Source organism: Venturia canescens, chromosome 6, assembly GCF_019457755.1.
Source record: "Venturia canescens isolate UGA chromosome 6, ASM1945775v1, whole genome shotgun sequence".
Classification (NCBI taxonomy): Eukaryota; Metazoa; Arthropoda; class Insecta; order Hymenoptera; family Ichneumonidae; genus Venturia; species Venturia canescens.
The window spans coordinates 3,679,249-3,694,214 of record NC_057426.1 but is presented as its reverse complement, the minus strand read 5'-3'; the positions used below and the strand labels follow the sequence as shown (position 1 = coordinate 3,694,214).

The 14,966-nt window shown below is 43.1% G+C and overlaps 3 protein-coding genes across 4 annotated transcripts in view; 2 read left to right on the top strand and 1 right to left on the bottom strand.

Annotated features, from left to right (window-relative positions):
* Positions 1-2,123, top strand: TrpRS-m (Tryptophanyl-tRNA synthetase, mitochondrial). 2 transcript variants are annotated; one of them, XM_043421690.1, is made up of 6 exons: positions 1-220; positions 316-480; positions 661-923; positions 1,033-1,154; positions 1,247-1,514; positions 1,778-2,123. In XM_043421690.1, exons 1-6 carry the CDS (start codon positions 113-115, stop codon positions 2,007-2,009), a joined length of 1,158 nt encoding a protein of 385 aa, XP_043277625.1. In that variant the 5' UTR covers positions 1-112; the 3' UTR covers positions 2,010-2,123. The 2 variants fall into 2 exon arrangements, with proteins under 2 accessions (XP_043277625.1, XP_043277626.1); XM_043421691.1 differs by having other exon boundaries at positions 71-220; positions 302-480.
* LOC122412257 (reticulon-4-interacting protein 1, mitochondrial) lies at positions 2,027-4,398 on the bottom strand. Its single transcript, XM_043421689.1, has 6 exons — positions 3,531-4,398; positions 3,126-3,352; positions 2,816-3,025; positions 2,628-2,740; positions 2,291-2,558; positions 2,027-2,223 (listed from the first exon to the last, which is right to left on the bottom strand). The coding sequence occupies exons 1-6, from the start codon at positions 3,787-3,789 to the stop codon at positions 2,113-2,115; spliced, it is 1,188 nt and encodes a 395-aa protein (XP_043277624.1). The 5' UTR covers positions 3,790-4,398; the 3' UTR covers positions 2,027-2,112.
* A 1,866-nt stretch (positions 4,399-6,264) lies between these two features.
* sif (still life) overlaps positions 6,265-14,966 on the top strand; it is a 47,715-nt gene continuing 39,013 nt past the window's right edge. Inside the window, exon 1 of the mRNA XM_043422059.1 lies at positions 6,265-7,065. The gene's annotated coding sequence lies outside the window, so the exon portion shown is untranslated. The remainder of the gene's footprint in view (positions 7,066-14,966) is intronic.

Below are 14,966 nucleotides of genomic sequence, written 5' to 3'. Positions count from 1 at the left end.
CCTCTGTCGTCAAATTTTTCTTTAAAGTTTTTTTTACCGACGAACATAACCCTGAATAGTGCGAACTGTATTCGAAATTTGAAGAAACCGAGTTTTCGATATTGAGTGAATAATGTTTAATAATTTGAGGAGAAGCAACAAATTATTACCAAAAGTGAAAGTGTTCAGAGAATCTATTGCGACGGGACACCGGAACTTAAGTCAAACAAAAGATACAGAGGTTAGTTTGAGATTACAATGGTTCGTAGATTTTTATGGAGGTTTTCCATGACTTGAATTTTTAAATGATATGATGGTGCAGTATTTTTTTTTCAGAAAGCTCCGATTTACCCGCGACGTATTTTTTCGGGTATACAACCTACAGGTGCCGTACATCTTGGCAATTATTTAGGGGCTATTAAAGAATGGGTCAGACTACAGAATTCTGGGGAAGACGTCATTTGGAGTATCGTTGATATGCATTCTATCACATTGCCACAAGTAATCCTGCCAATTGTTACGAAAAACTTGAATTTAATATTTAAGCATAATTACATTTGTATATCAGTTATAATAAGAAGTTATCATCTATCTTTTATCATCCTCTGAATTTTTGGTTTACATCAATCTTATTAATAGTCTTTCCAAAAGTAACAATATTGCTTAAATTCTAAAATTCAGGATCCCGAAGAACTACGAAAAAACATTTTCGATTTAACTGCGACTCTGTTGGCTTGTGGCATAGATCCGGAGCGCAGTATACTTTTTCAACAATCCACAGTTCCGATGCACGCAGAACTCTGCTGGATCTTAGCATGTATCACAACAATGCCTAGATTAGCACAATTACCGCAGTTTAAAGAAAAGAGTGAGAATCTCAAAAATATATCTCTAGGATTGTATATTTATCCCGTACTGCAGTCAGCAGATATCCTATTATACAAGTGAGTTTCTCCTCAAGGTTTTTGATTATCAATTTTTGTTCTTATAATTTTACTTTTGAACTGAAATAAAATAAGAGGGAAATCAATGGTAATGACAAAATTTTCGCAGAGCGACTCATGTTCCTGTAGGAGAAGATCAACTCCAACATTTGCAGCTAGCGCAACATTTGGCAAATTTATTCAACAACAAGTTCGGCAAGACTTTTCCTCTTCCTCATTCAATAATTAACGGTGTGATTAGAAAATTTGCTATTCTGAAAATTATTACACATCAAAAATAATTTGAGTTCAGTTTTGAATGAATCTTTTTTTTTCTGAATTAGACACAAGCGGTCGAATAAAATCACTGAGAGAGCCAACAAAGAAAATGTCCAAATCAAGCGACAGTGCAAGAAGTAAAATTGAACTCACAGACACTCCGGACGTCATATTGCGGAAGATTAAACGATCCGTTACAGATTTCACGTCTGAAGTAACTTACGAGCCTGAAAAGAGGCCAGGCGTTTCGAATTTGGTTTCTCTACATTCCCTCTCAAGTGGAAAATCACCTCAAGATATTTGCAAAGAATGCCAAGGAATGGACACTGGAAAGTGAGTGCGAGTTTTAGAACATGTAGCACGAAATTACTGATTTTACTAATCAATGAACAAATTGAAAGATAATAATTATCTAAAAAGGAAACTTTGGTAAACCTTTTGAATCATAAGATTTTTGAAATTATATTCTCATATTTTGTGATGGATTGTGTTTATGACAATTTAATTTAAAAATTTTTCAAAAACGCTCAGAGTACACAAAAATTTTAGTCGAACTCACCATATGAAAACTATTGAATTGAATGATTTTTTTACAGGTACAAGTTAGTAGTGGCTGATGCATTAATCGAGCATCTTACACCGATAAGACAAAAATATTCTGAGTTAATAGAGGAGCCTGACTATTTAGAAAATGTGTTGAAAAATGGTACGAGAAAGGCATTGGAAATAGCCAGTCAATCTTGGCCAGACATTAAAGAAAAAATAGGCTTTGGAAATGGAAGTTTGAACACCATGGCTTCAGCTAGTAAAATAAAAGTGAAGAGTTGAAAGAATTATCATCAAAGTGCATAAATTATCTTTTAATTTATTGTAAATAATACAAAAACACTTTACAAAGACTCGTGTCGACCTAGAAATAAAATTTAAAAAACTACTGTTTCATATCGATGACGTGCTTTCCTCGCAAATGTCCTTCCGCGACTCTCTCATAAGCTTTCGGTAAATCTTCGAAAGAATAAGTTTTGTGTATCACTGGTAAAATCTGCAAACCAATACTCTGTTAAATGACGATTCGGCCAGAATTTCAAGATGAAATTCTTCCTGCCCACCTGTCCAGATTCGACTAATTCTTGTATCATATTTATCCCTGCTCTGGAAGGTGTGAAAAACCCCCATCTGACTGACGACTTATTTTCTCTGCTGGGTATATTGTACTTGACCAAATCTCCAATATTCTTTACTGTGCCACCGATCAAACCATGCTGATCAACATTTTTCAAAAGAGGTGAATTCAGAGTTATGTAAGTTTTGTGGGGATATCCTTTTTCTTTTATTGTGTCAGGGCCTTGTTGGCAGCAATCGAGAATAATGTCGTATCTGTTCATCAAAAAAAAATCATGAAGTGTGAATAGCTGAAGTAAAAACAGCTAAAAGTGACAAACTCACGGGCCTTCGTCGACAATTCTATCATCTGCGCTGTCTTCTTTGTAATCTATCACAACATCGGCTCCCAATTCTATCAACATATTAACAGCATCGCTACTGCATGTTGTAATTACCTAAAAAGTGAATCAATCTTCTATTCTCTACCTCCAAGGTGTTTTTTTTCAACCTCTTTGAATAGTTTTACTAACGTGACTGTTCCAAGCTTTCAAAAGTTGTATTGCCAAAGTACCAACACCTCCGGATCCTCCCAACACTAAAACTCTTCGGTTTATCCTTGCTGGAATTGCAATTTTATAACACAAACCTCCGGTTATCCAGAGTGCAGACCATGCTGTTAGACCGGCGTACAAAATACTTGCAGCCTCAACAGAAGATATGTTTTGAGGACGTGGGTTAACCTTTCATAGGAAAGAAACAAGAAATTGTTTTCAAATAATTTAGAGATCCCTTTCAACTGCTAGTTTTTTTTCCAAATGGAGTATATAGCTAATGATTTACCAGACAACTGTCAACAGTGACATAATTTGCATGGCATCCTTGACGATCTATTGGAACAACACCCCACACTTCATCCCCCAGTTTTATTCTGTCGCCAACCCCATGACCCTTTGACACTATGGTTCCTGAAAAGTCTCTACCCAATGTCAGAGGAAATTCAATTTCTGGCTCTAAATTCAAGTTTTTTGTTTTGCGCATGAAGTTGAATATCGTCGATCCATAGCCTCCTGCAATTTGAAGGAGAAAAAGAATGCTTCTATTTTATACCAATTTTTCAAATTCATTCGAAATCTTTCAGAAGCCACAGAAAAATAAAAGTTGGAGGTTCATATTCTTCAATTTCTGTTGCAACAATGAAAATACACATTCTTATTGCACGAAGATTGAGCTTTCAAAATTACGTACTTGCCATAGCGACATCGATGGGATTGACACTGGAAGCATCAATTTTCACCAAAACTTCGTTTGGTTTCGAAATAACGGGAATTCGTACATTTGACAATTTCAAATCTTCCAAACCCCCATAAGAATGTATTTGCCAAGCTCGTGACTTAGCCTCAGGATTTTCGTCATATTTCACGGACAAATTAGCGAAAAATCTGGTCGGTATTACGCTTGGGGTGGTTTTTGGGTTTCGAAAGGTTCTCACAATCGCGTAGAACATCGTTGAATCGTTAATTTAGAAGACATCAACGAAAGCTCGAAAATTCGAAGGTTGTGTTGTCAGCGCGAGTCAGTCTTTTCTTCACCAATAATGTGGGGTTATGTTATCGCAGAAAAATATAACGAAATATTTCAAAAATACGTCGCGATAAAACTTGTTTCAGAGAAAATTATTGCACATAATTATCACTTATTCGAAATAGAAGTTTCGAAAATGAGGTTATGTTAGATTCATGATGAAAAACTCACACGTACATTAATCGATCAGTAAGGAAATTTACAAGGAATTTATAACATTCTGAGTGAAAATATAATCCAAAATTCAACCCTCGAATTAATGAAACTGCGAAATCAAAAAGAAAAAATCACCACTGATATTCATTTTCGTGTTTATTTTTGTCTTGGCGAAACCGGCTAAATCTCGCAATATTTGATTATACTGACCAAGTCAAATTCTCACACAACTCAAGTCGGAACACTACCAGCATATGATTGATAGATTTTCCTGATTGAAAAAAGATGTTCGAAGGGCACTGAATCCGATATACGAAGAATAAGACTCCCGGATTTTTTTTAGTATTTCTAAACGAAAGTTCGAAATATTTGTAATTTTTGAACTTTGTCGGTGTCGGATAACTTTTCCTCATGCCATCAAGTAGTAAAAACTCGAACGAGTCAGCCCAGCGTTTGCGCAAACGTAAATTCATCTATACTCACGAATGCACATGCTTCGTAGCCATACATTTATGTCGTGAGTACAACAATTCGAATTTTACTGTCAAATAAGTAATTTTAATGATCACCTGACGGAAGATATTCAACTTCTGACCATAAACAATAAATTCTTATCGTTTTCATGGATTGCCGAGTTCTTCAGCTCGATAATTGTTATCAAACATCAATTGATGCGTCCCGTTATTACCGCGGTTGAGAAATCCAGTAACCTCGTCGAATTTTAATAGATGCAAAATCACTTCAGGGACAACTATACCCTCCAAGTAAACGTGTTTGTCGCCCTATTCAAGTTTTTACTACTTAGAACTTCAAATATCATGTTTCCCACCAATATAATACTCGAAATTCATCAGCTGGAATAAATATCAGAATTTCGTGCATCTATTCAACAAAAAGTAACCTAACAATTCTAAACAAATGCCGTTAAATAAATATATTGGGCAAAGTGAGGTCAAAATGTATCAAAAATTTTTGAAACCTTCCCACCATTAATTGATACGGTCAATGAAGAAAATCGCACTTTTTCAGTGAGATTTCAGCGTAGAGAAAAATAAGGATAAAAAACAAGTTTACGATGATAACAATGTTGATGGAACATTGGGTCACAGGAGCGTTTGGCTCAGGTGGGGCGAATGAAACGAGAATCTCTGTAGGATTGTTAGTTCTGCAGTTTGACGGTAGTGGTGAGAAAGTATTATAAAGCACGTAAAGCGTGCACACGTGAATTGGCGTCTCCTGGTACATTTGCATCAGTAAAAATGTGCATTCGTGTGGTGAGATTGAGCGGGTGGGGATGCGGAGGCGCGCAGGCTCCGGGATCGATCGGGTATCGTCATGGCAACCGGCTCGCTCGGGAATGTGTGAGGCATCTCCGAGGAACACGAAGACGATGGTGACTCGAACACGAGGATGAAACGCGCCCTGTTCTCGTCGAAGGGGCGGAGCGGGGTGGGGGCGCTTATGTGACGTTGAAATTTCAGCCTCATTCCTCTCGCGCGTACACTTACAGAGAAAACTCTAAGTACGTACGTGTAGGAGCGAATATGCGAAAAAAAAAGTAAGAAAGAAAAAAGGCGACACGGAACGAGAGATGGAAGCGGGAAAGAGAAGCTGGCGCTTCACTTGGAAGATAAAGCACGAAGAGTATAAAACCTGAAGAGAAACATACGGACGAGAAACGACGCAAGATGCACGGCCAGGTGGGGAGGGGGAGGGGCAGAGAAATGGGAAAGCAGGAAGGGAAGCGAAACTAAACGGTTGGAGCGCGAGGAGCGAGTTGAGGGAAGGCGACGACGAGAAAAGGGAGGCGGAGGACGAGAATGATGAGTAAGATCGAAAGAGAATAAAAAGCAGGAGAAAGAAAGTAAGGTGGTGGTGCGAGGCCGAGAGAGGGAGAGAAGATGGCAGGAAAACGTCGTTTGGAAGTACACGAACGAAACGAGGATTGAGTCTGAGAAGACAGAGGGCGCAAGGGGGAGGTAGCAGCGAATGGCGGGGGGCGAGAGCGTGGAACAGGCGAGGAGACGGCCTGGGTACATTGGCTGTAGAACTGGGAAGAGTAACACGGAGGGGGTTGTAGTACAATCGTGAACTCGAGAGCGCGAGGAGAGTCTTCCTCCCTGTAGAGACGGCGAGCGGCGAGCGAGCGGGCGGCGTCGGTCGCTTTCGCGCACTCGAATCCGCTCTCCTTTTTATCCGCGTGTGTACTTATTTCGCCTCGGTCGTCTCTGCGCTCGCAGCGCCCTCGCGCGGGGGGATACGCGAATCGTTGATTTTGTATCGCTCGTCGAGCAACGAGATTCGGCCACGAACAACACCGGCAATGCGCGAACCGACAACGTCGCGGATTCATCTTACGTTAGTCCTACAATAATGCCATTCGGATAAACAAATGCTCGAATAACGCTCACATACGACGATGAAACCGCTGTGAAAAATCACACCTAAAACGAGCTTCGAACGCTCACTCGCGACGCGCTTCGAGTCAAATGCAATCGTTGATGTTCTACCGAACGATAAACATATATAACCACCAGAAATCGGGCGTTTCGGGCTTGTTTTTTTTTTTATCTCGGGAGTGCAACTATCGAAAATTGATGAAAATGAATTGAACGAAGAATCTCACGAACTGAAAAATCTGAGGAAAATCGAGGAGACTAAAAGTGTGTGTCCGAGTGCCTGACCGAGAGGATAGAAAGAGAAAAATAGAGTGAGCGAGGGCGAGGGAGGAACGAGAGAGGAAAGGAAACACGTCGCGGGCGCATCGCGGACGCAGCGGGGATATTGACATTTTCGGATAGGGGCGCATTCGTGGACCAGGGCTCGTGCTCTCCCGTCCTCTCCAAGACGAATTTATACATGTATACATCTATATAACCACATACATGTGTTATGTGGATACATATATCGACGTAAAAACGTGTATATAGCCAAGAGTCTCGCCCATCGAGTGTCCCATGGCCAAATTTCGGATAAAATCTTCCTCACGTGAAATTCTAACGCGCTTTAACAACGACACAACTTAGTGCAGTTATCACAAACGGTACAGTATCCAAAATCGCATTAATCGTAATAACAACGTTTGTAATAGTAATAATAATAATTATTGTTATCGGAATAGCAAAATTGTAGTACGAAAAGAGAGGTAGAAAAAAATTCATTCGAAAAACGTGGCTCTGCGGTAACAAGAGAGTGCGAGTGCGAGTGTGAGCAAGTTCAACGAGACAGAGCAGGGTGGGAAGGGGTGTTATTTTTTAGCCGCAGTGTCAGTGAAACAGTGCCGGTCGTGTGCGAGCGTCTCAGCGGTGGCCATCTTACCGCTCTCTCGCGAAATTCCTCTTCTTTATTTTCCTCTTCTCGTGTCTCGGGAAGTATCCGCAAAGGAAAGGGGCGCCGAGGCGGAAGGGGGCGCGTCGGAGGGTGCGGTGGCTCCGAGGAATTTCGTGTAGTTTAAGAGCACGAGCTTCGGGCGAATCTCAAAAGAGAAGGAACATACGAGGCGCCTCGTTAGCCCGCGGTGTGCACGAATAAAAAGGAAATTCGAGCCCCGAGCAACCTCCGGACAGCGACGCTCGCTCTCCTTCCTTCCTTCCTTCCTTCCCAGGTTATAAAAAAGCCTCGCTCGTTATACCACTCGATGCTTTTTTATCTCCCGGTGAAGCTACGCCTTTCGGGATACCGCTTTAACGAAGCTTACGTGATTTTTAACCCCACGCCCATCGTCGTACCCGCCACTGCGCTCCCTCATTCGCACGGAACTGCGAATCGCACGCATTTCACCGGGCATACGCACCTTTACGACAAAACACCCAAAATTTATCTCCCTCGCACTTCCTCTCTCTCTCGCTCGCGGTGTTGTCGTGCATCGCGCATCCCCCGACCCCCCACCCCGAGATGGCGATGTGTCGCGGTGGTTGAGCTTTCCCGACGACGCACACCCAACTCTCGTCGAGGATGATGTCGTCGACCGTAAGTCATCGTGTATAAAATCAACGTAATTCAACATAAATTCTTTTCACCTTTATTTATCCCCTATTTTCCTTCACTTTTCGCACAAACGCCCCGTTACCTTTTCTCCTCTGATTTTCGTCGCCCGGGGACATTTTGCGACAAAAATACACTTTTTTCTCTCTCTCTCTCTCTCTCTCTTTCTTTATTTCTTTATTTTTCTCCTCGAGTGCAATACCGCAGTTGACACAGCGGCACTGCGTAATATCGAATATTCCCCGGGCTGCGCTTCATTTATTTCTCTTTGTCCTCTCGTTTATTCTTTCTTCCTTTTCCTTCTCCCCCCCCGCTCGCAACTCACAATGTCGCAACTCTTTTGACTCGGTTTCATTGAAACGCGCGATAGTATATCGCGGCTTCGCGTCGAGGTGCGTGGCGCGTTTCGGGCCGAAAACAGTGGCGAAAAAATAAGGGTGGAGCACCCCGAGAGGCTCGGCCGGAGCTGCCAAGATGCGACCATTCCGAGAGAGCTTTTCGGGCATGTGCCGCGCTCGCTCGCTCGCTCGCTCGCTCTTCGCTTCTTAACTCCCAGTGTCTCTCTGTGCGTGTGTGCTTTATTCGAGCTTTTTCTTGTTTTCAACTCCCCTTCTACGCGCGGCTGGCAATAAATGTTGCTCGACGTGTTGTGACATTCCCTCGAGGAATTCGTGGCAGCCTGCGAAATTGTAAGGTCAACCGAATTTGGTGAATTTATTCTCCCGGACACGCGCCTCGATCTCGGCGAAGATGACGGTGAACATTTCGCTTTATTATTTCGTTAAAATTGTCCACGATTCTTTGTGTCTTTTTTATTTTATTTTATTTTATATATTGTTTTATTTTTATTATTATTTCTGTAACGACAGCGAAAGGGCTTTTATATAAATACTGGCTTATCGATTTACCTTTTCCTTACACTTTGCGCAAGAAATATGTTTTTACGATTTTTGTGTTTATTCTTCGTCGGGCCAACTCTGCGTTCTTCTTTAACGTGGGATTATTGACTGCGGCGAATGAGCGACGATTTCAGGCCTTTATTTACGTGCTCGTTAAATCTTTGGTAAACTCGACTTTATCGTTTCATATTTTTTTAACGTTTTATAATCGCGACTGACGTTTCGAAGAGCCGTGAAATGGAAATTTGTCACGTCGACGGGGCCCCCCAAGTATTGGCACCGGAACTCCGTCCCGTCAAACTCCAACGATAGATCGCCGAATGTTTGTCGGATAGGCGAGTGCCGAGCGGGGAATCGCTCGAGCGTTGAAAAATTTATCGAAATCAACGCTGCCGTTTCCTACCCTTGGAATAATCGCGTTGGAAAAACGAGGCCGGAATGAAAATTTATTTAACGATGCCGAGGAGAAAAGAACCTCGTCGAATTTCAATCGCCTTCCGACCGGCCAATCCAGAAAAAAAAAAGAAAAAACAGAAAAAGAAAACAGAAAAAAAATCGCAAGTTTTTTTGTTCCGAGGCTTTTGCCGTGATTCCTTACTTGAAACGGAGGATAAAAAGGCTCGATAGAAGCTCCGTGAGAAATGTCACGAAGGGGTTGAACAGGAAACGAGTCCAATTGCGACCTGATGACCTTTCGATCATTCGAGAAATTAACGAGTCATTGAATCCCCCCGGAACGAATGATCACGTGAAAAACGCGCTCGCTTCATAGAGGAATTAAAAAACAATGCTTTTCTCGTATTTCGTATAATCCTCGTGAAAATCGCTCCCGTTCCTCTGTGCCGCAGTTACCGCCCGGATACCGCATTTCTCGATGCATTCTCGCCCGAGCTACTTTCCCCCTGTGTTTTGCTTCCTCTTTCCTTGGGCCCGCGGTGTGTCAGTGATCGCGCGACCGTTGACATTTGCACTCGTCCTCCTCCGGGCCTCTCTCTCCTCTCCTCCTTCGTCCTCGCGACCGAGCCGCGGGGAGCCTCCGCCAGCAGGAGCAAACGCGCCGCGCCTCAATTCCGGCGTTGCACTACATCCGAGAAGAACGGGGCTCTCGTCCTCGTACCCCGGGCTCCCCTCCGATTACCGGGTGTGAGAATTCTCCACGCCTTATTCCAACGTCCGCCTTATATACTCGGCTCTTTGTTGTCGTCCTCTCTATCGCATCCGCGTCGGAAGCAGGATCGATCGTGAAAAAAAGGCGGTGCGAGCGAAAATACACCGCGAGCCTGCTGCCCGAGTCGTTTGTTTGTTTTTATAAACGTGCGAGGAAAATAGCCGGGATTTAATTCATCTCAACGCACTCCAAAGTCCCAACCACTTTCCTTATCATCCTCTCCGACTGTTTTCCCCTAAAAAAATGTGCCTCAATAATCGAGACAAGTTTTGTCAAAACCGAAGCTTCGAACGAGAGCGCGAACGAAGCTCCGTGAATGGGGAAAAATATGTGGGATCGCGAGTCCGAACGCGTTAATCAGTTGCCGGGAAATTCAATTGGTCGAGAGTGATGGAATTTTCGAGTCACTTTGAGCCTGTGTATGTCGTGGCCGTGTAAGGGCGCGAGTGTCCGCATAAAGGGGGTGAGAAAGTGCATCACAGCGAGGCCGCTCAGTAGCGTCTCGGCGTCACGACTTCCCTCGCGCCCTGCTCGCGTCCGTTCTACCCCCCCTCGGTATAATCACTTTTCGAGACCCCCGAGACAACGAGATCATTTGAATTTTTTGCCTAGAAATAATGTACACCCGAAAACGAGAGGTGAATCTCCGCACTTTTGGATGAACGAGAAACCTGCCGACCTTGTCGCTTACCCGAGGCCCCGGGCTTCGTGTGCAGTCGAACGATAATAGCTACGATCCCGCGCAAATTCCACGCCCATTCTCGCCTGGGCTAAAAGCCCTTCGTTACGATCCAACCCGATTCCCCACACGCGATATATTTCCCATTAAAAGTCATATCGCCCCCCCCATCCCCCCCCCCCCCCCCCCGAAACACACGTACACGCAAATAAATTGGGCTATTGACTTTGCTCGCGTACGCGTCACTAATCCCGCGACAGATATATATTTACGGAAACACAATCCACGCGGATTTTCACGCTCAAGTTTGCGGGCTCGAGTCCAACGAAATTGTGGTAAAACTTTGAATTTGACTGAAATGTTTAATTATTACGGTTAATGTGATATTTTGATGACGCTGAAGTTTCCAACGTTGGGGCCCAACGAAATGGTCGAAAAAAAGTCTCAAATAATTCCAGTAAATCTCCAATTTTGCCCCCTGCCGAATTTCCAATTCGTCATATATATTTCAAGCCACATCGATAATTCGTGAAATAAAAAAATAATGAATTATAAATATTTTTATCGTTCATTTCGTTGGACCCCAACGTTGCAAACTTCAGCTTCGTCTATTCTGTTTGTTCTTGCCGAATTTGATATTTGGAGTTTGTTCAACCTACGCAAATCTTTTTTCGCCCTCGTCTCGCGGGACACTCGAGCGTTGCAAACTTTAGCTGTCCACACATGCCGTATTTACGCGTGCTTTGGCGTACGTGCGAGCACTTTTATTATATTGAAACGTTTCAAATTTAACGATATATTGAATATTGTCTTTGAATCGAAAACTAATACCAAATTAGTATTTATAGAATTTCGATGAATGAAAAAGTTTCGAGAAAGCACTGAAGGACATTTTATCGAGCAGAATCGTATCGAGCACTGTAAAGCACATTTTTTTTTTTTTTTTTTTTTTTTCGAAAAAATCAATAAATTCCTTTACAAATCGTTGCAATTTGAGCGACATTTTTTTCATCAATGTTACGAAGATCCTCGATGCAATTCGGCTATAAAATCGTACCGCATCGATGCAGCTCGGAAATTCGCATTTACAACACTGGAATGCTGGTTGAAAAATGTGCGAATGCGGGAATTGTGGAAATGCTGGGTTCTGACAAATCGGGGTTGGAACGAGTCGCGAATTTGTATATTGGTTACATCGAAATTGAACTTTTTGTCACAAACGAACGAGCGAATCAGCCAAAAATTATAATAAATATGGGAAATTGTGAATTTTAAAAGCAAAGGAGATTCTCAAGCTCTGTTTAAACAGTGACGATATTTCGGGGCGACGAGCCAACCCAACGAGAAATGCCTCGGGGACGAAATTAGGAATTAAAGATTGGTAGATTGAGATGATGCTGAAGTTTCCAACGTTGGAGTCCAACGAAATGATCGAAAAAAAATCTCCAATAATTCCAGTAATTATTCTCCTATTTTATTCCCTGCCAAATTTGCATTTCGTAGTTTTTCAAGCTGCACCAACGATTCGTGAAATAAAAAATTGGTGAATAACAAACGTTTTTTTCGTTCCATTCGTTGGACTCCAACGTTGGAAACTTCAGCGTCGTAGATTGAGCCGAGTAAATTAAGGATTCTCGAACGAGGGTCTTCCTTCATGATTCACAATAATAATTGTGCACGTTAAATGGGGCTCGTGTATAGCTGTACATAGAGGCCAGTATCTCGTGACCTCGCAAGTCAACGAACCGTCGATACCTCGACGCCCGGTCTCTCGCACCGGGGGTGTGTATCGCTCGGTCAACCCTCATTTGCCACCGGGGTGCAATGCCATCGGGAGGAGCAACTAAAAAAAAAAAAAATCTCAACGGATTTAACGAAGCGACGACGCTGAAGTTTGCAGCGTTCGAGTCCGACGAAATGGAGGATAAAAATATTCGCTATTCACCAATTTGAGAGTTTTTGGATCATTTCGTTGGACTGCAACGTTGCAATATTCAGCGCCGCAAGGACTGACCGTTCCCATAGAAACTCATGGTGAAAAAGAAGCAGGCACGGTGTGCAACGCGAATGAAAATTGGGGTACGCATTCGGAAAAGCGAAGCTCAGGCCGATTTCATTATCGTTTCGATGACCGACGATTCCGAAAATGCAACAGCCCTCAAAGCTCCAAATTTCTGATCCCCCGCAACGCTCAAAAACATCTTTGATATTAAATCTCAAACCTCTCACTCAATTTCCATCGAACATAAAAAAAGCACCTTTCTTCTCCCAACGTCTTGCGGAAAATTGAGTTCTCGGGAGGTTCTCACGACAGTCCTTTCACCGCGGTCCATAAAACCCCTCGTACATTCTTTTTTCGAGGCTTCCTTTTCAGAAAGAGAGAAATCAGTCGCTGAGCACGAGAAACTTGAAGATCGATATACTCTTTGGAACGAAGCTCGTTGCACCCACGCCGCATTTATATCCACGCGCCTACCAATACAGAGAGAAGATGCATATTGCAACGCGGGAATTCGAGAATGCATATGACGATACTTTTTCTAGCTGCGTTTTCTACCCCCTTCTATACATCCCGCCATTTCACCGCATTTATGTGCCGCGTATCTCTCTCTCTCTCTCTCTCTCTCTCTCTCTCTCTCTCTCTCTCTCTCTCTCTCTCTCTCTCTCTCTCTCTTTCTCTTTCTCTTTATTTATATCTATCTTTCTCCCGTAATCGGAACCCCCGGCATTCGCCCAGCGCGTTTGGCTTCCTGCCTGCCTGGCTCTTGTACTCTCTTTCGTGTCCCGTTTCTCGCTGAAACGTTGCATATACGTGCTGGCTCTGTGTGTGTGTGTGTGTGCATGTGCGTTTATACATGCATATAACTTACCCTCTTTTGGTTTTCTCCCTGGTCGTTCCATCCGGCGTGCTGCTGTAAAGGAAAGGCTCTGGAATCCGAGCATGAATGACCTCAAAATTTTAACGATTTATTTTGTTTTTGTTTGTTTGTTTGTTTGTTTGTTTTTTTTTGGATTAAACCGTAGACACGACATTGGTGCAAATTTGCGTCGACGAAAACTTGAAGTGTTTGGAACTTGAAAATTGCTTTCGTTAATTTGACCATTTTTTTCTGTAATAAAAGTTGATTTTTGAATTTTTAAAATCGCATCGTAATGGATTGTTGGAAATGTTAAGTTTTGAAAAGTCCATGTGCTAATTCGCACCGGTGTGTCCAGTGCGTGGGCTCAAAGGGGTCGAAGGTTTTCAGGACTTTTATAATCAGCTCGATATCTCGCTGGAAAAATTGGCCGTTCTCGTCCCATTTTTGTATCTTTCTTTGACATGGTTTTTTCTTCTTCTCGCGATTCGAAATATTTGTTTTGCTCGGGAAGAAAAAAAACTGGGGGGATCGATCGAGTCACGGGGCTTAAGAAGGATTTGGGGTTTCTGGCACTCCTTTCGATATTTATCACTGCAGCCTGTGCGCTCCCTATTTTCTCTTCCGCCTTCTCTCTCACTCTCTCTCTCTCTCTCTCTCTCTCTCTCTCTCTCTCTCTCTCTCTCTCTCTTCTCCCACGCTCTCTCGGTCATCCCTCTCGTCGAGCTCCACCCCGCTCGTGCTTGCAAACCCTACTCATTCGATCCTTGAACTAGGTCATCTTTGTTTTGGAAGAGTTTCCTGTTTCGTGTATCTCTACAACATGGTTTCGTCGTGATTCCGATAAGCCGCGAGGCTTTGAACCGTTGCACAATTGTCAATCCATCGGGGAGGGGGGATCGGGCATCCCGGAATGAGGAATCACACAGTTTTGGCTCGTTTGGATATTCATCTTTCAATGGATATTTTAACGTCGCCAATCGGCTTGAGGAGATTTATTTCAAGACGAATTTTAGGGGAGACACTTCCGCTCGTTTCTCTCATTTATTATGGACGATTTCGGCGATTCGAATTGCTCCAATTATTCGGCTTTCGCTCATCACCCCCATTCGACCTTTTTTCTTAACGAATTTTCATTCATTTTAAAAATCACACTTGACCAGTACCAATCACCAAAGTCATCGAGCGCTCTCGACGAAACTTGGCACTCGCGTTCGAGCCAGACAACATTCGATCGCCACCCGACGAATTAACTCGCCGGATTTTTTCTCGTGTAATTGATAGCGGGATTAGTCCGGTCTGGGGGCTAACATTTTGGCTGGCTACGGACCCGCCAGGTGTTACGTACCCTCGGGA

Excerpts from the sequence above, each read along its gene's own strand:
- TrpRS-m (XM_043421690.1), top strand. The coding sequence starts at position 113 with ATGTTTAATAATTTGAGGAGAAGCAACAAATTATTACCAAAAGTGAAA. Across the intron at positions 221-315 it reads GTCAAACAAAAGATACAGAG|AAAGCTCCGATTTACCCGCG; the intron begins GTTAGTTTGAGA and ends TTTTTTTTTCAG. Across the intron at positions 1,155-1,246 it reads TCCTCATTCAATAATTAACG|ACACAAGCGGTCGAATAAAA; the intron begins GTGTGATTAGAA and ends TTTCTGAATTAG.
- LOC122412257 (XM_043421689.1), bottom strand. The coding sequence starts at position 3,789 with ATGTTCTACGCGATTGTGAGAACCTTTCGAAACCCAAAAACCACCCCA. Across the intron at positions 3,353-3,530 it reads CATCGATGTCGCTATGGCAA|GAGGCTATGGATCGACGATA; the intron begins GTACGTAATTTT and ends TTCAAATTGCAG. Across the intron at positions 2,741-2,815 it reads TGAAAGCTTGGAACAGTCAC|GTAATTACAACATGCAGTAG; the intron begins GTTAGTAAAACT and ends TTCACTTTTTAG.